This window comes from Glycine max, chromosome 2 (assembly GCF_000004515.6).
Source record: "Glycine max cultivar Williams 82 chromosome 2, Glycine_max_v4.0, whole genome shotgun sequence".
In the NCBI taxonomy this organism is placed as follows: domain Eukaryota; kingdom Viridiplantae; phylum Streptophyta; class Magnoliopsida; order Fabales; family Fabaceae; genus Glycine; species Glycine max.
This window is the reverse complement of record NC_016089.4, coordinates 41,484,963-41,508,571: the sequence shown is the minus strand read 5'-3', so window position 1 is coordinate 41,508,571 and position 23,609 is coordinate 41,484,963. Positions and strand designations below refer to the sequence as shown.

The window sequence follows — 23,609 nt, the reverse complement described above, 5'->3', positions numbered from 1 at the left end:
TGGTTACTACTTTTTAATTTTTATAATTTGAATATTTTATAATTTAATTCTTTTTTATCTATATAATTTAAAAATAATTTTTTTAGATTTATAGTTTGTATTTTGATTTTTTTTAATTTTTATAATTTAAAAGTGATATTTTTATTTTTATAATATGTATTTTAATTATAGTTCTTATTATAAAATATATATATATATAAATAATTAACTACAAATTAATTATAAATTATCTTACAATAAATTAATTATGAATTATTTGTTAATTTTTTTACAGTTAATATTATTTATATTTTGATGATAAAAATTAAAATATAAAATTAAAAATACTATTTTTAAATTATAGAAATTAAAAAAAATATAAATTATAATAATTAAAAAAATACTTTCAAACTAACAGAAAAATTAAAATATAAATGATAAAAGTTAAAAAAAATTATTTTTAAATTATAAAGAATAAGAAATAATAAAAATATAAGAAGTAAATGACTCATTAAACCTTTTATATATATATATATACAAGGGATATATAAGGGGATATTCGGTATTTGTTCTGGTGTGGGCTTGACTACGATAAGGTTTCGTTGTGGGCGTTGATGATTTTGGCGGCACGGGGGATTCGGCGTTTACGTGACGTGGTGTTTCCGTTATGGAGTGACGGAAAGCGATTGTTGACACGTGTGTGGACAAACTGTGCCCTGTGCTGTGCTGACTCGTATACAAATCTAGCCCGGTTAACACGTCATTTGGGTGGCTAGAGTAGATATTTTTTTCCATGATTAATCAAAATAGGTGTTTTAGAAAGGTTTTGTTAGGGCATGTTCCCACGACGGAAACAAGAAAAAAAAATGACAGTTCTGACTTGAAAATAATTATATTGATATAATTTATATATTATTTAATTATGTGATGTGACTTATATTACTACATTGGATAATTTAAATTTTTTTATTTTTGTAATAAAAATTTAATAAATTTTTCACAAATTTGATTTTTTTATTTAATATTTTACTAAAAGATATTTTTATTTTAAATTCATTCATATTTTTTCAGATTTTAAACTTGGTCTATACTTTTCTATTTATAGTCTTTTTCATCATCAATAGTAGAACATTTCTGTGTGCTTCTCTCGCGTCATGCCTCCTATCCGGCCACTGACCACGGTTGTATAATAGTTCTCGTCTTTCTATTTCTTAGGTAAAAATTGAGTATTATTAATATTTTTTTTTTACCTTTAAATGTTTTAATTATATCTAATAAATTGATTTCATAATTATTTTTCATCTAACATTAGAATAAATATATCTTTTATCCAAGATTAGAATAAATATATCTAATAAAACTTTAAAATATATATATTTTTATCTTTATTTTTATTTTTTCAATTATTGAATTATATATATATATTAAGTATTTTATATAAATAAATATTATATATATATATATATATATATATATATATATATATATATATATATATATATATTGAATACTGAATTGAATAGATATTGATATTGATTAGAATTAAATATTAGTATTAATATTAATATTGAATATTGATTGGTATTGATATCGATTAAAATTAGAATTAGATGTTCCTAAACCCTTTCATATGAACGGGAACACAGAACATGTTAACTTTCCACCGTATTATTTCGTCAAATTGAGCCAGGGGTCAGTTTTACAAATTTTTTTTGGAACTAGGTTTGTTTTGAAAGTAATTACCAAGAGTCTGTTTTTCAAAACTTTCCGTCATTACTATAAGCGAAACATGACGTGGCAGGCATTTCGCCGGTGGGGTTGATGGGGTTGACAAAATAGACATAGCATTTCGTCATTGGGGTTGGCGAAACAGGCACCCATCACGCCGATAGCAGGCACAGCAGCAGGTTTTGTTGGTGGTATTAGCGAAATAGGCTAGGTTGCAGGTGAGGGTTTTCGTTGTTGACGTGGCGCGCATGCAATGGCCAAATAGAAAAAAAATATATACTAAAATTAAAAAGGATTTTAAAAGGAAAGAAAAAATATATAATAAAATTAAAATATTAACATAATAAACGAGAATTAATTTTTCTGAACATAAATGAAAAAAAAAATATTAACTCTCATTTATTATGTAATTATTTAAAATTAATTTAATTATTATGTAATTAAAAAGGAAAGAAAATAAATGGAAATAAATGAATTATCCGTCATTTATTATGTAATTATTTAAAAAGGAAGAAGAGAAAATAAATAGAAAAAAATGTAATTATTTAAAATTAATTTGATTAATGGAACTTCGTATTTTAAAAAAAATATATTAAAAAAATATGTTTTTTGGTTAATAATTTTTAAGAAAAAATATATTATTTAAGAAAAAAAAATGCGAAGTAATATTTTTGAAAAAATATGTAATTATTTATTTTAAAAATATGTAATATTTTTAACTAAAAAAATACGAAGTTCCATTAATCAAATTAATTTTAAATAATTACATATTTTTTCTTTCCATTTATTTTCTCTTCTTCCTTTTTAAATAATTACATAATAAATGAAGGATAATCCATTTATTTCCATTTATTTTCTTTCCTTTTTAATTACATAATAATCAAATTAATTTTAAATAATTACATAATAAATGAGAGTTAATATTTTTTTCGTTTCATTTATGTTCAGGAAAATTAATTCCCATTTATTATGGTAATATTTTAATTTTAATATATATTTTTTCTTTCCTTTTTAAAATCCTTTTTAATTTTAGTATATATTTTTTTCTTGTTTGGCCACTGTATGCGCGCCATGTCAACAGCGAAACCCTCACCTGCAACCTAGCCTATTTCACTAATATCACCAGGCGAAACCCACTACTGTCATGCCTGCTGTCGACGTGATGAGTACCTGTTTCACCAACCCAATGGCGAAATGTCATGCCTGTTTCGCAAATCCCATTGGCGAAATGTCATGTTGTCCCTGCCACGTCATGTTTCGCTTATAGTAATGACAGAAAGCTTTGAAAAACAGACCCCTTTGATAATTACTTTCAAAACAGACCTAGTTCCGAAAAAAGTTTGTAAAATTGATCCCCTCGGGTAAATTTGCCGTCTTATTTCCATGCTTCAGTCATCTTCGCTTCTAAACCATGGTTGATAGAACCAGTAATTTGCTTGATGCAACTCCCTGTTACATTCTCCTATTTTCTCCCAAACAACCAAAGCATCAGGTGCAACAAGTGTTCTCTCCAAGAGATGGAAAACCACTGATGCTCTGTCCCCACTCTCTATTTTGATGACCAAAGCTACTTCTATGACATAAATAATTGTAAATATTTTTTTTCTCTAATTTGTTTAAAAAAAGATAAAAAATTAAAAATATATTTTGAAATTTTATTACACATACTTATTATAATCTTTAATAAAAGATATATTTATTCTAACGTTGAAGGAAAGATAATTATGAGATCAATTTATTAGATATAATTAGAGCATTTTATTTTTTTAATGCAAAGAAAAAACATATTAATAACACTAAGTTTTTACAGAGGAAATGCATAGACGAGAGCTTTTATGCAATTGTGGTGAGTGGTCAGGTAAGAGGCATGACAAGAAGCAGCTTGTGGAAAGTGCTCTATTGTTGAGGTTTAGAATTAGAAAGAATAGAAATTAATTAATGATAAAAGTGTCTTTTAATAAAATATTAAATTAAAATTAAAAATATTAGATTTGCAAAATAATCCTTGGACTTTAATTGTAAAAAATAAAAAAATTATCTAATATGACGATGTAAGCCACATGACATTACATTATTAGATAATACATAAGTTACAACGATGTGAGTTATTTTGAAGTCATATTAAAGTAGCAAGCAAGTTTTAAATTTTGGTGTGAATCTCACACTTGTATACTCTATTCTAAATTAAAACTTTCATCTTAATTTAATTTCTTTCATTTTCTTTTCTCTTTACCGAGTGCTACCTTAGCATTCATGTCTTAAGCAAAGACAAGTTCTCAATGGTAGAATTTAGTTTTAATTATGTTCTTTTGATTTAAGCAAAGACGATCTGGTATAGCATTTGAGACCTTTATTTAATATTTTGTGTCTGAGATTCTTCCATGCAGAAAAAATTCTCCTTGGATCTGTCCTATGAATAATAAATGAAGTCTATAATCTGGAAAATACTAATCATCATCAAAAGACACGTTTTGTTGTTGTAGACATGCTATGATGAAAGAAATAACATCCCTATTGGAGTACAAGACATGCTAACCTATCAACATGGACTTTGCATGAAGAAGAGACGTGTATTAAATGCTCCAATGGACTCAAGATTTCAAACGAAGATCAAAGTGAAGAACCAAACTGTTGTGAGACAACAAATACTTGAAGATGAAGACTATATATAGAAGAAGCTTTGAAGAAATAACACACGAATCAACTATGCGATCTTATTATTTCATTCTTTCTTGTAAATTTTTTTGTAAATTCTTGTAAAGATATTAAGCTCTCAAAGCATTTTGTATACCTTGAGAGAAAAGACTAAAAATGTTAAGTGATATATTTGTCTATAAAACGATCACATATTTAGTCAGTGTAAAATCTTCCAACAAATCTTGTTGATTTGTTTAGAGCCAACAATGACTTGGTAGGATAAAGAATACTAGGTTTAAGTCAAGCTTGGGGTAGAGCTTGCAAGTGTAAGAGCTAGAAGTGGTAGTGAACAATACTTGTAATTGTAACTTTGATAAGTTAGTGAAAATTTTGTGGTTGGCAAAAATTGGACGTATCTTAGATTTAAGATGAACCAATATAATTCTTTGTGTGCTTCTTTATATTTCTTGAACTGACAAGGGATTTGAATTTGTTTTTAGATCTTATATCTTCATTTATTACAAAGAAAATTGTTTTTCTCATTGTCTAATAAAGTCTTAATCAAAACCTTTTTAAGTGGTTATGAGTTTATTTGCATCAGATGATAAATGTGTTTTCAGTCTTAGAAAAGTTTTAAATTTTTACAATTTAATCCCCCTTCTTATGTTATTTGCTTCAACACTAGATCTTTTGTTCTTCATTGTTGGGTCATGTCTTAACTAACAGACCTCCTCTTTGAAGTGGAGAGTGACAAGAGACCACACTAAGGTCTTTGTCTTCTTGATTGCCTAGGTTGTAGATGATTAACTTCTTATTAGAGTAAGGATCAAACCTTAGTCTTTATCTTCTTAGTTGTCTAGTGTTAACTCATTGACAAGTGCACCAAATTGTCTCAAGTAGTAAAGTACTCGGAAGTCGAAGTGTCGAATCCACAGAGACTTGTTTGTACTTAAATTGATACAAACCCAATTTACAAGTAAGAGATAAGAAATTTAAATGTGAAATTTAAAGAAAGTAAGAGATAAGGAAATTAAAATAGAAGATAAAAAGTGGTAGCAAATAAGATAAAGATTTTTTTAAAAAAAAAAGATAAGAGATTTAAAGATGAAAAAATAAAAGATAAAATAGATAAAAGATTTAAAGATAAGAAAAGTTAAAGATAAGGTGATGATAAAAAGATAATTCAGAATGTAAATATGTTTGAGCCTAGCATACCAAAACTACTTGTGATGTAGTGTTAATGATTTTTTCTATTTAATGATATCTCCATTTCCACCCACATCTAATAAGATATTTTATATTTGGTTTCCCGCATGAAGAGCCTAATTTATCTATTATTTTCTCCCAAATTTCTTTGCAAAGATAAAAATAATAAATCACATTAAGATTAGAGATGCATGAAATAGGCTAAACGAATATCAATCTATTTCTAGCAATGATTTCATTTAGATACCATTTCCCAGTTCTCTAGAAAATAATTATTTTTCAATGCATTATCCCTAATGACCAGACCATAATAAACAATTAAGCACATAAAAGAAAAATAGAAACATAATTGCATTAAATAGATAATAAGAAAGAGTTACATTACAAGAGTTGGCCTTCGAGGCTCCCAACAATGGGGGTTTAGCCTCTCATCACCATGAGAGACTTTACATTTTAGGGACTGATGTGGATAAAAGAAGAGGGATGAATAGATGAGGAAAAAGGGATAATGGACATAGATAGAGGGTTTCTCCTATTAGAGATGCTTAGGCTTGGGATGTATTCATTAGAGAGCTTTGAGTCTCTGTGTCCCGATGTGTAGGTGTGTAGAGATTGGTGTCTTTCTCCTTTGCTTCCTACTCTTTTTATAGGCCTAAGGTAACTTAATTTCCACGCGACCTCGCGCTTAGCGCGAAAGCCCGTGCTAAGTGCGTCTTTGGGCTTCTTCATGGGCCTTTTTGCACTAAGCGTGAACTGGACGCTAAGAGAGGAGACACACTGAGTCTGTCTTGTGTGCTAAGCGAGCTGTCTCAATCTTCAACTTTTTCTTTAAGGCTTTTTCTTCAAGTTTTTGCATCAATTTTCCTCCAAAGCACTTGAAATCTTATTCTTTTAACTCCTGCTAATAAAAAACTACAAAGATATTAATTTCTTTATTATTTTAATAAAAATAACGGTAAAGTAAAGAAATTGCAATCATTCTTAGCCAAAATTGACTATCAAATTAACTCAAATTTTGCAGTTATCAACTCCCCCAAATTAAGACCTTTGCTTATCCTCAAGACAAGTTCTGAATGTACCAACACATGAGATAACTGTGAATCCTTTCAATGGTTGATCCTGAGTTTGCATTTGTCTTGCTCATGCTCTCCTACAACCTAAGATAAGGTGGTCATTAATTTCATTCGGCCGAGGTTTCAAAAACAATTTATTTCATTAGGCTCAAAAATGTGCAAGGGATTCATTCTAGTAACAGGTTGGCTATTTGGCTCAGTGACTAAGAAATAAAAAACAAGGCCTTGATCATTTCCTCCTTATGTATGTACTCAACCGTCTAAGAATCATGCAAAATCAGGAAATTAAGAGCAATTGTTCTTTCACAGTTATAAGGTTACACATCTCACCGGACATTTATGAAGTGTTCGGCTTACCATACCATAATTTCCGTTTAGATGTGCTAACCTCTTCACTTTTATGCTTTTGATTCATACTTCATCACTCACAATAACGCCTGCTCACACAAAAATCATAATTTTCACAATCATTTCATCAGTACACAATATACCTCATTAATTAATTCATCCAAAACAAGTCGTAGTTAATTACTGATTTCCTTTGTCTCTATCAGTAATTGCCAATGAGTTAACAAGATAGAATGCCACAATTACTTGTGATGTAGTGTTAATGATTTTCTCCATCTAATGATATCTGCATTCACCCACATCTACTAAGACATTCTATCTTTGGTTTCCCGCATGAAGGGCCTAATTTATTTATTCTTTTCTCCCAAATTTCTTTGTAAAGATAAAAATAATAAATCGCATTAAGATTAGAGATGCATGAAATAGGCTAAACGAATATCAATCTATTTATAGCAATGATTTCATTTAAATACCCTTTCCCAGTTCTTTAGAAAATAACTATTTTTCATTGCATTATCCCTTAAACACTATATGGATAGTCAGACCATAATAAACAATCAAGTACAAAAAAGAGCAATAAAAACATGGTTGCATTAAATAAATAATAAGAAAGAGTTACGTTACAAGAGTTGGCCTCCGAGACTCCCAACAATGGGGGTTTAGCCTCTCATCCATGAGAGACTTTACACTTTAGGGTCTGATGTGGATAGAAGAAGAGGGATGGATAAATGAGGAAAAAGGGATAATGGACATAGATAGAGGATTTCTCCTATTAGAGATGCTCAGTCTTAAGATGTATTCATTAGATAAATTTCACAGTTATCATATAGGTCTTAACTAGTAGACTTATTGTTTGAGTGGGGACCATGCATAGGTCTTTGCTCGGAAAAAAAATTGAGATTTCAACATTCGAGGTATAGTTCCCTTTTAATTGCTTCAATAACTTGCAAAAAATTCCCATGCCTTGTAATAGTTCCCTTTTAATATAAATTTTACATATATTTTAATATTATGAATAAACATTTACATAAAAAGCATTTTTTAGATCATTCAAAGTGTCTAGAATATCTAATGAGTGTAACATGGTTGGCAACACACATGTACTTTGTGGGGGAAGAACTTGGGCTTGATTCCCACAAAATGCATCCTTAAGGAGGGGGCATAAAAGTGTAACTAAATCCTAGATGAATGATTAATTACATAATTGACCAAAAGGATACGAGCTAGTAAGGATACCTTAGAGTTCCACTAAGAGCCCAAGACTCTAATTAGAGAGGTTACAAAAAGAAATTACTAGAATTTTTTATATTCAAAAAATGTAGTTGGAAAGGAAAATCTCACTAAAGTAGCCAATCAGGTTTCCCAACAGATATTAATTATTGGCAAACTGAATGAATATTCCACATCAGTTAACATGGTTAAAAAAATATGACAATAAACACTTATATACTAATGACTTTTCAAGTATGATCTTTAAGTATAATTTAATTTTATTGCAGATTATGTTCAATCTTGTTATGAATGTAACGACTTTTTTTTATTGTGATCATATTATTTCAATGTTCCAAATAGAGTTTTTTCCTACTACACATGTTGTTGTGGACTAGAATCATCATAATTGGTTAAGACAGGATTGACATTGGCATGAATCCAATCATTAAGAATCTTCTTAGCACAAATGATTGGGGCATCAAGGGAGTTTATGACTTAATCCCAAAGTCTCTCATTTCAACTTCTCCAAATTCCCCATATGATTATACTAGCATTCTTTTGTTGTTCCTTGTCCATCCTATGAAGCAGTTTAAACCAAAGCTCAGAAAGCAATTCACATTCGTTCATGAAAGGGTCTATCAAGTGCCAAAGTTGAGCAATCTACCAACATTGTTGGGTATACTAACAATCAAGCAAAACATGCCAATTGTTCTCTAGGCCCATGTTACATAGGATACAACCATATGGGCAATCAACTTCCCTACTTCTCATCTTGATTCAAGTTAGGATACAATCTCAACACACCCTCCATAAAAAGAATTTCACCTTTGTAGGGATCTGAATATTCCACAACATCCTCCAACTTCCATTAACTGGTTCATAAACTTGGTTAAGTATACTCTCCATACACAATCTATACGTTGATTGAACTATATACTGACATTTTTTTTACTAGGACCCCAAATCATTCTATCCTTATGCAGGTTTTGAAAAGGAACACTCTTCATTATTACGTTTGCGTCTTCTTCTCCAATTAGCTCTATAAGGAGGTTTTGATTCCAAGTTTTGCTTGTTTGGCTTATAATATCATTGGCCTTTAGATCATGAAAAACTACATGATAATTATTTTTAAATATGAGAATTCCCTTACCTATCATCCAAGGCTTCTTTAACACACTAATCTAGGAGCCTGACCCCACTCGCCATCTATAACCTTCCCTCAGTAGAACATGTGAAGCACAAACACTTCTCCAAACATAAGATGGATTGTGACCAATCACCGTGTTCAAAAACCCCCCTCTTAGTAATATTTAACTTTGAAAGTTCTTGTGAGTAAAATGTTTGGGTGGGATTAAAAATTTCACCCCTACTTCCCTAGTAATGCCAAGTTGAAAACCATAAAGGTTTCGAAAATCGAGCCCTCAATCTTTTTTCTGACCTGTCAATTTGTCCCAAGCCATCCATTTTATTCCCTTGGCTTCCCTTTTCGATGTTCCACATTAGTACGAATTTAACACTCTTTGAACTTCCTCACATAAGAATGGAGGAAATAGGTAAATACTTATACTATACGTTGACATAACCTGGGCCACTGACTTAATGAGAACATCATGACCCACAATGAAAATGAACCTCCCTCTTTAGTCATTAAGCTTCTTCCAAATCCTTTCTTTGATATAATTAAATGTCGTCGTCTTACTTCTACCTATAAGGATAGAAAGCCCTATGTACTTCTTTGGGCCCTTACCTTTTTGCACTCATAGCACCTGAATAATCTCCCTATGATCCTGTTGTTTGACATTGCTGTTGAAAAATATCTCGAACTTGTGTAAATTAAGGGCCTGACTAGATGCACGCTCATAAGCACCAAAGATGTCCTTCATCTTCACACTTTTAACAATGATTGCCTTAAAAAAAAACTTTCATCTATGAAGAGCATATAAGAAACAATAGGGGCTCACTTACAGATTTTGATGCCATTAATATCTCCTTGTCCTTCCAGTTTCCTAATAAGTGATGATAACCCTTTCTATTATATCTTATTCTCTCTTTCTACACATTAATTTTTTTATTATGCCATATTTGTCCTCCATTTCCTTCAGTGTCAAGGATCGCGATAAAAACAAAACTCATCTTGATTACAATAGATAAGCATAAAAGGAAGAAAGCGTAATGCAAACGCAAGAAGTAGAATAAGATGAATCATTGTGTTGTTTGATTGAATAATCATAGATCTTTTGCAACATCTTCAAAATCAAAGTAATAAGGTAAAATAAATAAGAGTAAATTACACTCGCACTCCTTGTGTTTTTCTCAAATTACACCAAATATCCCTCCCTTTTTTTACATTATGTTTACCCCCCCTTCTGTTAACGTCGTTAACTAACATCAATTGAAATATGTGAGTAGAAAAAATTGCCCTAACATCTTTGTTACACTCGCACCTCTTGTGTTTTTCTCAAATTGCACCCGATATCCCTCCCTTTTTTATATTGCTTTTACCCTCCTTTTTGTTAACGTCATTAACTAATGTCAATTGAAATATGTGAGTAGACGAAATTATCCTAACATCTTTATTAAATACTCAACAACAAATTAACAATTAACCCTGTGAATGAACATTTCTTAAGACAATAACAATTTTTCCTTTAATATTTGTGACTTTTACTTCATTGTTGGTGACACTTGAAAAATATGCAGATGTTGATTGAGACATTATATCAAATACCTAGCCATCAAAAATAAATATTTTAAAGAAAGGAGTTAAAAACACAAATGCAGGAGCAAAACACTAAAATTTGAAGCAAAAAACCATATTCAATCAATAGGCATGGTTGAGAACACGTTCAACAAAAATGCAACAACCAAATGACTCAACATGCACAAAAAAATTGAACTAAAATGAAGAAGAAGAAAAAAAAGGAAGAGTGTTAACACATGCATACCTATAAGGTGGGTTCATGTCCAACAAAAAGTTAGATTTCCATCCAATTAGAGAAAAAAGAAAAAGAAGGAAGAATGTTAAAATATTTTTAGGTTGAAAATGATGTCATGTCTTTTATGGAATTAAGAGAAAGAAGATGAGAGTATTTTAAACTTAAACTTTCATTAAAAGACATGTAATTAACATGTGTTTACTTTCTGTTAAATTATTAAATGATGTTTAGGAGAGAAAATGGTCTGAGTGTAATATAAACTAAACAATTAAAAGATTTTTTGTAAGGTGTAAAAAGTGAGGGGTGTCAGGTGTAATTTGAAAAAAACATAAGGGGTGCGAGTGTGAGGAAGAAGATGAAGGTATTTTATATATAAATTTTCATTAAATGTTATGTGATCAACATATGTCTATCTTCTATTAAATTATTGAACGATGTTCATGAGGAATGTCATATGAGTGTAATGTGAACTAAACAATTAAAAAAAAATTTGTAGGGTGAAAAAAAGGAGAGATATTGAATATAATTTGAAAAAAAAACATAAGAGATACAAGTGTAATTTACTAAATAAATAAAATATATTTTTTTAGTTGTTTAACAAGTGCCTTTTGCAATTGTACACAAAAAAAACAAACAAGTGGCATGGTTTGTATGATGTAGATATAACGGATCGTATTTATATCTAATTTTGAGAGAAACAATTTTTAAGGTCCAATAAGAATTTATAACCTTCTACTCCACACTCATACACACCTTACTTTTAGAAGAGGAAAGAACGAGAAAGAAGAAAGCTAGGAGGTGAATGAGAAGGAAGAAATGATACCACACCCATATCTAGGATTACATTACGAGTGTATTTTCATTTTTAAGGTCCAATAAGAATTTATACCCTGCTAGTCCACATTCATACACACCCTACTCTTAGAAGAGGAAAAAGTGAGAAGGAGGAAAGCTAGGAGGTGAACGAAGAGGCGAATGAGAAGATAGAAACGATACCACACCCATACTTGCTTGGCTTTGAGACAAGAAATGAAAATATGCCAAGAGGATTCAATTTCATTGGGACAAAAAACACAACCAGGAGGACAATGGATACCTTTTTGTTGCAATCTTTCACGTGTGGGCAAACAACATCTAAGAACTCTCCAAACAAAATGCTTGATCTCTGGTGAAACTTGTAACTTCCAAATATCAAGCCAATTCCCATCTATCTTGAGATGCTCGGTGTCGAGGATATATATATCATTCATGATATTGTGATAAACGGATTTGACACTATTTGATCCATCATTGTCATGCCTCCATAGGAGTCATCATGGTCCAAGAACAACAAAGGGATTTTCTGATCAATTGTTTATTCCATTCTTGACTGTCTTGATTAATGAGGTTGACAACTGTTGAATTTTCAAGACCTGTAGGGGAAGAAATAGCAAAAAGACTTGTTGACTACAACCATATCTAAGATTACATTATGACTTGCATAAGCTTTTGTCCTTTTCATCTTTGTTTTTTAAATTAAATTTCATTTTTAAAAAATCATTATGTTCAAAATAATATCATATTTATCATAAATCCAAAATATAAATTATATATTAAAAGTATTCATTCATTATTAATTTTAATTATTAAAAAATAAACAAACAAACATGTATTGCTCCAATATCCCAAAATAGACGTTAAGAATGCACTGATCATAGAATATATACATTAAAAATATTGACAATACATTTTTTTTCACATACTCGTGTTGGCATTCCTTAAAATTTATTTAAAATAATATTTAAGTCTATGTAATAAAAAATATAATTATTTATTTTATATAACCTAAAATTTAAAATAAATAAATATTTTTGAACATATAAATTATATTTTAAATTTATGATAAATAATATATATATTATAATACAATATTATTTATAATTATTAATAATTTTAAAAATATATTAAAATTCAATTTAAAAATAATAAAAGATAGATTGAGAAATAAAATACTAAAAAATTTATAAAAAAATCTCTCATTATTATTTTTTAGAAACTCCCTATCGAAAAATATCTCACAAAGACATCATTTTTTTAATTTATATACAGAGAGAATTATAAAAATATAGTAAAATTAATTAAATAAGGATATATTATACTCATTTTATATAAAAAAAGTTATATACTCACACAATTTTATAACTTTCAACCAATCTCAATTAATAATAGACAATATAATAAAAATATTAAAAATGAATCCCTATCGCTTCACATATTAAAAAAGATGTCTTTTAGCTATATGTTAATTGGATTGCAGTCTTGTAGATTCCTTCACATCTCACAATTTCATTATATTATTTTAGGTAAATAGTGTTGAAAGTATATGAAAAATTAAATTTATATTTTTAAATATGTAAAAAATATATTAAATTAATCCTAATTTTAAGGATAATTTAATGATAAATTAATTTATAAATTTTACAACTTAATATCAAATTAATAATATAACTTTGGGTCAAATTAATAATATTATAAATTAATAACATAATTAATTTATCACTTTTTACACAATTCACACTTTGTTAAACGAATTTTACTATTTATTGTATTATTTCTTATCAGACAATTTCATTTTATTATATTAATTATATTATACAAGTCAAGTTGTTCTAAATTTTTACCCCTTGGCAAAACGCAGCGTAACGATAGCGAACACAACACAACACACAGAACGCAGTGAGAGTAAAGAGAAGCAGTTTCGGTCTCACTCAGTAAACAATGGGCGACTTCACGGTTGCGTTAAACCCTCCCAAAACCTTCCGCGCCGATATTCTCCTATCCACCACCAACAACCGCACTTCCCCGGCGGCGCGTGGCTTTCAAACCGTACTCGCGTTCAAACCACCGCGCGCTTTTCGAGGAATCCGCGCTTCGGTGATGCCAAGAGAGGGTCAACAAGCGTCTCTCGGAGACGCCCTTGTCAACACTCCGCGCCGAAGCGACTTCGTTGAGGCCATCAGAAGAACCGCCGCACTCTCCAGCTGCCTCTCAGAAACGAGCCTCCACGCCACCGTTCCCGGCCTCGAGTCCAAAACCCGCGGCAAAGTGTGAAACGATTATTTATTTATTTATTTGTTCGTTTATTTATTGGTATAATGTGTCATTTTGATTGAGAAGTTGTTTGTTATGCGTTGGCAGGTTCGAGATATATACGACGCTGGGGATTACCTCGTTTTGGTGACCACTGATCGGCAGAGTGCGTTTGATCGGATTCTTGCTTCCATTCCTTTCAAAGGCCAGGTTTGTGATTCGATTCAATTGTTTAGTTAGGTTATGTTTAACAAAATTAACTGAAAATTTAACTTATTTAAATTACAAGTTTTTAGTAAAACTAATGTTAAAGCATCTCAAAAGTGTAAAATGACCCAAAAAACAAGAAATAAAATCGTGATTTATTTAAAAAGGTTAATTAGGATATTTGATGAATATACTAAAGATAAAAAGGAAGAAAATATATATAGTTAGCGTTTCAAAAAATGCTAGAAGCTATTAAAAAAAAATTATTTACCAAATAGTCAAACAAACTTTTTAACTAATAAAAAAAGCTAGAAACTAGCTGAAATGACATGTCTAACATAGCCTTAGATTGATGATGGTTATAGAGGAACACACCCTCACTAACTGTTGGCATTCGATAATCTGATATTTTGCCTCCCAATTGCAGGTTCTCAATCAGACGAGTTTGTGGTGGTTTGAAAGAACTAAGCATATCGTCTCTAATGCGGTTGTATTGGCTCCAGATAACAATGTTACAATAGCTAGGAAATGTTCAGTTTTCCCAGTTGAGTTTGTTGGTGAGTAAGTTTACTAATTCAATGACTTACTTGATTAATGCTGATTCATTTTCTGTGATTGACACTTTTATTTTCTCTCACTATATAACTTGAATGAGTGTATTGTGTAATTACAGTTTTTCCATTTCCATTTTATTTTGTAATATCATGTCATCTATTGGAGTTAGTGGGGACCTGACCGATCATATGATGTGTCTGAACTCTGAACTTAAATACTGAATCCTCACATGATCAAATTTCTAATTGGAAATGCAAATACTGTTTTTTGAGAAGTGAAAATAACAAATATTTTTGTGCTTTTCTGGTTAATTATTACTGAATGCTTTGATTGATAGCTATAATGATTGTTGATTGATTGGCATATTAAACTGGAGCCACTTAAACATATTCATTCTTTTACTGCTATGAGATACTCCGGTCCTTTTTATAAGAAACAAGTGATAGGAGTTCTTATGCTCAAAAAGGTAACTAGGGAAAAGAATAGGATAACATTGTGGATATGTCCTTGGCTGGCATTTTGTTTAATTATTTTGGAAGAGCATCCATAAGTAATTGACCTAAAAAAATTGCAGTCTCTGTTCATAATTATTTAGTTTATTTTGTGTTTTGGCTGAAGATCCACATATTGGAAAATTGGATTACCATCTGTTGACACTTATGTTATTGGCTTGTAGCTAGAGGGTTTGTCACTGGAAGTACTGATACATCTCTATGGACAGTCTACAATAAAGGCGTTCGGAACTATTGTGGAAATGTCATTCCAGATGGTGAGATTTCTCAATTGTGTCTCGTTCTTAAAATATATTTGTCTCCTTATCTAATAGGATATTAGCACATGACAGGAATGGTAAAAAATCAGAAGTTGCCTAAAAATATACTCACTCCAACAACCAAGGCTGCAGATCATGATGTTCCTATCACTCCAGATGAGGTACGATGTACGATGCCTAGTTTATCATTTGCAACCAGCTTTTTCTCTATGGCTGAAGTTACAACAAAGGATGAGTTTCACAGGCTATGTTCCATGGATACATGTAAAATACTGAGTAAGGGTATGGGATTTAAAAAAAATCTAGGGTACGGCTACAGTAATATAAATTATGCTTATTTGTGTGTTTTTTTTTTATCATTTATATAACATTTTATTTTTTTTATATATGTATATTTTTTTGAAGTTTATATTAACATACTCTTACCTTAGATTTTTGAAAAATCCAATATCTCATACCTGGTACCATACTTGTATTCATGCATGCAACATAGCTAGTTAATTTATCCTAACTTGGAATTGAGGGATAAATATATAGGATAGGTTACTGATTCTCTTATAATATTGTCTTGCACTATCAATTAGTTCCCAGACCTCCTTATAAAAAAAGGGATGCTTGTATTATAAATCGTCAATGCTGTTCTCTTCTCAATATGCTTTATATTGCAGTTTTTAAATTTTTTGTCATTCTGTGAAAATGTCATCCAAGATCAGTGAAGCTCATTCTGCTTAATAGAAATGATAAGCAATATTATGATCATAGATTTACTTGTTAAAGGTGGAGTCTGGAGTGGTGGACTAACCTGGTAAGTTGGTAAAAGGAAGCATGAATATAACTATATAAGCCTAAGATGTTCCCATGATTATTAATAGAATATTTTTGTACTATCCCTTGTTCTTGGAGTTACTAAGGTGTGATGGTGAACTTCCAACAAATTGATTATCATTTCATAATAATTTTTTATTTCACATTCTTACTTTTGTAATGCATTTCCATTGCAGATTATAGACAGGGGACTGATGACTCGAGCTGATTATGTAGAAGTTAGTGAAAAAGCATTATCCTTGTTTGAATATGGGCAGGTAATTATGATGTCCAGGTCATTTTCAAATTTGGGAAATAAAGCACACAATGAAGTCCCTTCTCATTGTAGCCAGTAATATTGCACTTATAAAATATGATATCTTTTTTCTCTTGCACTGAAATAGAAATCATTTTTAAATAATGAGATAGTATATATAAGGCAGCATTATCTTTTATTTGGTTTAAATAGATAATTTGTTAGTGACTCATTTACATACTGAAGAATAAAAAAAAGACTAAGTATTATGGTTTAATTTTTCAATGATGTTTGTTCTAAAGTTATATGGGTATACTCTTACGCTAACACCAGTAGACAATGTAAAGATTGTTGTGCTCTGGAAGAGAGTTCCACAATGATATACATATTCACATATTTTCTTTTAAGTTAGTTAGTTACACCTTTGGTTATGATATTGGGTGGTTCAACTACCAAGTTGGTTTTGCTTATTCTGTAGGAAATTATTTCTATTTTTTTCTTCACTTATTTGGTTCAGAGTGTTAGATAACCCATATTTAGTGGAATAATTAGTTAGTCTGGGAGTTGGAGGCTGAGATAATTAGAAAAGGAGGCATGTTGCCTAAATGCCTATAAATAATAAAAAGGTTGAGAGGGAGAGAGTGGCATCTTGTGAATTATGAAGAAATTCAGATTGTTGTGGGAGAGTCCAGGCCTCTTGAAAGTCCTGGGAATCATTTGTACTTTTTTCTGTTAATAGAAACCTTTTTTTTGCTTTCTTTAATTCTGATTCTGAACCATAGTGTTATATATTCTACATGAAAGGACCATAATTTCTAAAAGCTTCTATTTTATTTTTAAAAGTAGAAGGTAAAAGGATAATCCCATTACTTAAGCCTTTCTAGATCTCTTAGGAAGCACATAGGGTATAGGGATGCCTGATGCCGGATGTACCATTCTTGAAAATATAGAATATGCTGTATGCAGTGGTATGTTGAATAGTTAGATTGGTCTGGCCCCATGTTTTCTCATTTTTGTTTTTGCCATGCACAGTAGAGAAGAAATAGAAGTTAGAAACAGGAACACCATTCCTTAATTTTAAAATTAGATGGCTTTGTTAACAAAATTTGTGTAAGCTTGTTATCAAGGAAGGAAATGTGTCTCTGTAAAAGATTATTTGGTAAAAAAAACACATTATCCAACTTGTTTTCATCATTTGATGAAGGATCTTTGTTGTCCACAACAAAAGATGTCCAAGGCAAGTTGTCAATTAAAAAATTTGCATGTGTATGATGTAACTTGTTTCAAACTTTCAGTTATCCTTAAGTCAAACCACTTGTAAAAACATTATTCAATCACTGAAGTCATCATCATAATCCAACAGTGCTAATACCAATTCAGTCATTGACATAATTAAGTAATACTACTCTGGAGAAAAGTTTGCAACTTCAAGAGCTGCAGCCCACTCAAACATCTTCCATGATTTCTACCAATCTCACCTGCATACAAATTTCACTTTAAAGTGATGGAGATTTGTGTGTAAATCATCACTGACTAGTGACCAAATCTTGATTATATGATCTGTTCATCCAAGGTGCACAGTGTTCTCAAATCATTTATTTGATACTTGATAGCCTCGCTAGGAACATAGGTGGCTGATCCATCGATCGGTTACTTAATCCTGTGCGCACAATATATATTTTTACGGCTGTTAAGTTATTTCCCCCCTGCTTTGTTTCACTTTTCCATTTGGTTGACTTTGCAGCAAGTGGCTTTGGAGCATGGCCTCATATTGGTAGATACTAAGTATGAGTTTGGGAAGGCAAATGATGGTTCAATTATGTTGATTGATGAGGTTCAATGCTATCCCTGATGGATGATGCATACTGGATTCTCACATGCACTCACAGATTAAGTATATAGACGTGATAAATTTTTCTTTCCAAACTCCAGGTCCATACTCCTGATTCAAGTAGATATTGGATAGCCAATTCTTACCTGGAGCGCTTTCAAAATGGTCTTGAGCCTGAAAATATTGACAAGGTATTTTATGTGTATCAACCTTTGTTTTCTTCATAAAGTGAGTTGTGTTTTTCTCGCTAGTGTACAGATTTAATGCATGTTTGGCATATAGATTATTTTAGGAAAATAATTGCATATTTTTCAAAAGCTCTCTCAAGAGTCAAAATAAGCTTGAACCAAACATGTACTTATTGGATGCATCAGCTTCCATCTTTTAAACTTTTTTTTTAATGAAATATCGATAGTCAGCAATTTGCTAATATTTAAGAATCCATTTTTAGGAGTTTTTGAGGCTGTGGTTTATAAGTCACTGCAACCCTTATGAAGATGAGGTATTTTACATTTTATTACTGCTAATGGATTAACTTATAAGTTGTAAAGATGAATCACATCAAACTGCTGAATTTTATTTAGGTCCTTCCTGATGCTCCTGAAGATCTTGTCTGTGAATTAGCCTGGCGGTATGTCTACTGGCTCTAGTTCCTTTTACACTTGATATATTTTTGCATTGAATCTTTCGAGAAATTAACCTGAATATTATATGGTTATTACTTTATCAGACTTATTACTAATTATAATTAAGTAGTTATGCTCTGATTTTTTTTTTTTTTTGTAATAACCTGGCAGAGATTCAAGTGTCAGATTTGTAACTGTGTTATGTTTAATTCATATGTACAAATTTGGAATAGAAGAATTGTATCGTGTATTGTCCTCTTTTTTTTTTTTCTTAAATAAAAGAAGAAATTCAATTTGGAGGATAAGGGATGCCCGATATTGAGAAAAGGAATCAAATTACAAAGGAAAGAAGAAACCCTTCATTTTTTCCTCTTTGTTTTGTTTTGATTTTCTGAGCATGCTTATGCTTAGCATCTCTAAGCTGCCTAAGCTCTTCCATGCCAAAATGTATTGGTGATGAGTAGTAGTTGATGCCCTCTATGAATACGTGCTTTAAACTGCTGGTTTTATGTTATTTATTTTCTGTTACTAGCTTATATAGCCTATTTCATTCTGAATGATTTATAAGAGGTCGCGATTTATGTTTAAATGCGTTGCCAGAGCACAAGTATGAGAATCTCTCTCTCCACAATATATTGTAGCATTAGGTGATGAAAGGAAAACATTACATTGTTTTCCCATATGTGAAGAAAACTTATGGCATGTTCTTGCTTGTATGCATTAAAATGAATACAGTAATCATCAGTTTTGGTCTCCTACTTCCATGACATGTCTGTCCTATTTATGCTTGTTTACATCGATCTACTTTCTGTAAATTAACTTATGCTTGATTTTGGATACACTATTTTTCATCTTATTCATTTAAATGAGCATCATACTATTCTGCTGGACAGATACATTTTCTTGTATGAGACTATAACAAAATCAAAGTTTGAGGTGCCATCGACTGAGGTAATCCATAAATATTTTTTATTATACTATATAATGCAATCGATACTAATACAACTTTTCTCCTTGCAGGAGCCTATACATGACCGAATTACACGAAATGTTGCATCTGCACTGTCATCCCTAAAGTAGCCTGGGAAATTAGGGCCGTGCTGTAATTCTGTATTTTAATCTTTGTATAAACTATATCAAAAACTTAAATTAATGGAGAACTTCTCCAAGCAATTTTTTATTTTTCCAAAGTATAACATAAAGCAGAAAGGCAAAACAACAGATTCAGAAATTTGACACCTTGTCCTTGTGATTCCTTCTTTTTTTTTTTTTTTTTTTAAGAATAAAGAGCTGTTTCTGGAAGCAGAACCCAATGTGTTCTATGCCTTGTATATTTCCTTGTGACGGTATGGGAAGTAAATATTATCTGTTCTGTACGAGTTGTTATTTGCGCCTGTTACTACATGGTGCAATCTTTACCTTTCCTTTTTCTTTTTCTACCATTGTTTTATAATCCATTTAGCCTTCGGTAGGCAGCGCATATTGAAAATGTTACTTGTGTGTGTGTGTGTTTTATGTTACAATGCTTGTAATTTCAGTTATTAACTTATTATAACTTTTTTTTGCCAATAAAAAAAAATTGGACCCCATTAGCACCGAAGATAGATGTCAAAATGATGGTGCACTGAATAGAAGTATAGAAAATTCTCATCATTTAGATTACCCTAAAATCAATATCTGCTGCCACAACAGTATAGTGTCGATCCCCATCACAGAAACACTGTCATCATTTAGAAATGTCAAAATGATGGTGCACAGAATAGAAGTAATGAACATTCTCATCATTTATATCTGCTGCTACAACAGCATAATGTCGATCCCCTTGACAGAAACATTCATCCAAAATGTTTAATTGCTGGATAACAAAGGAGTACTTATATTGCATGTGATATTATGCAGGTTCTTCATATCATTGTAAGAGTGGCCTCAACTTTATTAGTGCCTTATTGTTTTGGAAAAGGTGGCGGAAATAAATAGTCGTACACGAGAAGACAGGCTAGCACCTTTTTTGGGTATACACAGTTTTTCTCGTTTGATTCGTTTAATTTTTCTTCAAGAACATGGCGTTACACTCGGTTTATGTTACGATTTGTCTCCATGCGTTCGAGGACAGGGATTTCCTCCAGAAAATGAGAAGAAAAAAGAATGGGTTTCCCTCACTACATTCTGACTTCACTCTATTCATTTCCATTCCTTATATCACGTTCTACATTGTGCAATACTTGACACCTGGCTAGCAAACTCGCACAAGACTGAAAAAGAAAATTAAAAAACTTGCAAAACTAATAACATCCGGTTGCACAATTCTGATGCACAGTATCATTCCAACCAATTGGAAGCCTGATATTCCTTGTTGGGCAATTGTTTCATGCCCTCAACATTTTTCTTGTGCACCCAACAAATTATTTTAAATTCTAAAAGTACCCTGCAAATAAACATATGGATTCGTAATTCATAAGAGTAAACTTACGGATTCGTAATCCATAAGATACTTGCGTAATCTGTTTACAGATTCTTAATTTCATAATCCGTAAGTAACATATTCATAATCCGTAAGTAACACCTAATGCGTATGTACATATATAAATTAATTATGATTTAATAATGTATTTTTTTTACACATATAAATTTTAAATAAAAATCATAGGTTTCATAAAAATTTATATATGTAAATAAATTAATTATTAGATTAAAATTATTTGTCACAAAATTTATTATGTAAATTTATATGTGCATTAAATATACATTAAAAATTTTAATGTTATATATAACAACATTAATTATTTTATAATATAATTAATCTATTAAATCAGTTTATTAGATCATTGTGCTAATAACACAAAAGTCATAGGTTTGAGTTCCATATGAGCTATTAATTTTAAATTAATTTAAAAAACATTGTGAATAGGTAAATTTATTAGCACCCTCTTCAACCCATAATAAATTTTGAGTCCTGCATGGCTCCCATAATTTAATTCTTTAATTGAAAAAACACATCCAGGAATGACAGTTTGATAAAGGCTTAATTTTACAATTGGTTTATAATTATAATTAAAAGTTCAATTAAATTTTTTACTTATTAGAAGGTTTAATCGTATCTAATTATTAAAAAAAGTACAATTGTACTCCTCTTGTGACAAAAATAGATATTTTTATATTGATTGTTAATACAATAAGAAATTTTTATATTGGTTAGCAATGCAACCCATACAAAATTTTCTTGTTTGGTGGTGGCATTGGCAAAGGGTGGCTGGGTTTTATTGATTGGCAACAATGGCTTTTGTGAGTTGTTGATAGGTGGTAACATGGCAACGATTAGTGGTGATGACTAGCGTTGTTGACCACTGTCCAAGCACTTGTAAAGGTGGAGGTTGGTCGAGTTCTAGTAATCAGTTGCAGCAAATGATAGTTGGTAGTGGTGGATGGCACTATGGCAGTTGGTGGTGAATGGCGATCGCATGGTGTTGGTAGATTGATGATGAGGGATATTGATATATATTCTGGACGAGATTATGAGAATGAGCCTCCTCTACCCGTAGGAATGAAAGTATGGGAATGTTACACAAAATTATTCTTCACTTTTGTTTAATTGCTAGTATTTTTTTAAATGTATTTAACATGAAAATTCAGCATTATGTAGAATTCTTAGAATGAAATAATAATATATGAAAATGTCCTTATTGTTAGTATTTAGAGTTTAAAAGGTGGATTAAGAGCAAGGAAGGAGACAGATAAGTGATCTTTTAAGAACAAAGAACATTGTATTGTATAGTATCAGACAGTTTGATAAAGATTTTTCTATTGGTAAAAGTGGCAAAACAAAGAGACTCTCAATATTATAGAGTAAGTAATTAATACTTTTGACTCATGATTTCAACTGAGAAGTAATACTTGTTGTATTAGATTCACTTACTTTAAAATTATGAAATACAATGTTTGAAAATAAAAATAAATCATAATATAATAAAAATCATGAAAAAATATTCTCAGTAACAACCAAGAAAAAAGCTTGATATTTGAATTTTCAATTCTTTGTTTACAGGTTGGATTCTCTTGTCACAAAAAAAATCTCAATCTATCACATTTTATTTTTATATGTAATATTTGATATTCTTAATTGCCTATCACCTTCAATTTACTCTTATTTATCTTTATATCTAAATTATATTTCAACATTTTATTTAAAATTATCTATATTTAAAAATAAATTCATATTACAACTTAAGCTATTCACTATAAATCTATAGTATAATCTATAAATTTAAAAATATTTATTTATTATAATATTAACATCAATTATGTTAATTATATAAAAATAAAAACAAAATCCTAAGTTTTTTTAATTTATTTTTACAATGGCTAAAAAAAAC

At 30.4% G+C, this 23,609-nt stretch overlaps 1 protein-coding gene across 1 annotated transcript; it reads left to right on the top strand.

Annotated features, from left to right (window-relative positions):
- The first annotated feature begins 13,782 nt into the window (after positions 1–13,782).
- LOC100805369 (phosphoribosylaminoimidazole-succinocarboxamide synthase, chloroplastic) lies at positions 13,783–20,470 on the top strand. Its single transcript, XM_003519140.4, has 12 exons — positions 13,783–14,203; positions 14,297–14,398; positions 14,823–14,952; positions 15,627–15,719; positions 15,795–15,883; positions 16,724–16,804; positions 18,527–18,616; positions 18,715–18,804; positions 19,065–19,115; positions 19,198–19,244; positions 20,133–20,190; positions 20,260–20,470. The coding sequence occupies exons 1-12, from the start codon at positions 13,877–13,879 to the stop codon at positions 20,317–20,319; spliced, it is 1,218 nt and encodes a 405-aa protein (XP_003519188.1). The 5' UTR covers positions 13,783–13,876; the 3' UTR covers positions 20,320–20,470.
- The last annotated feature ends 3,139 nt before the right edge of the window (positions 20,471–23,609 follow it).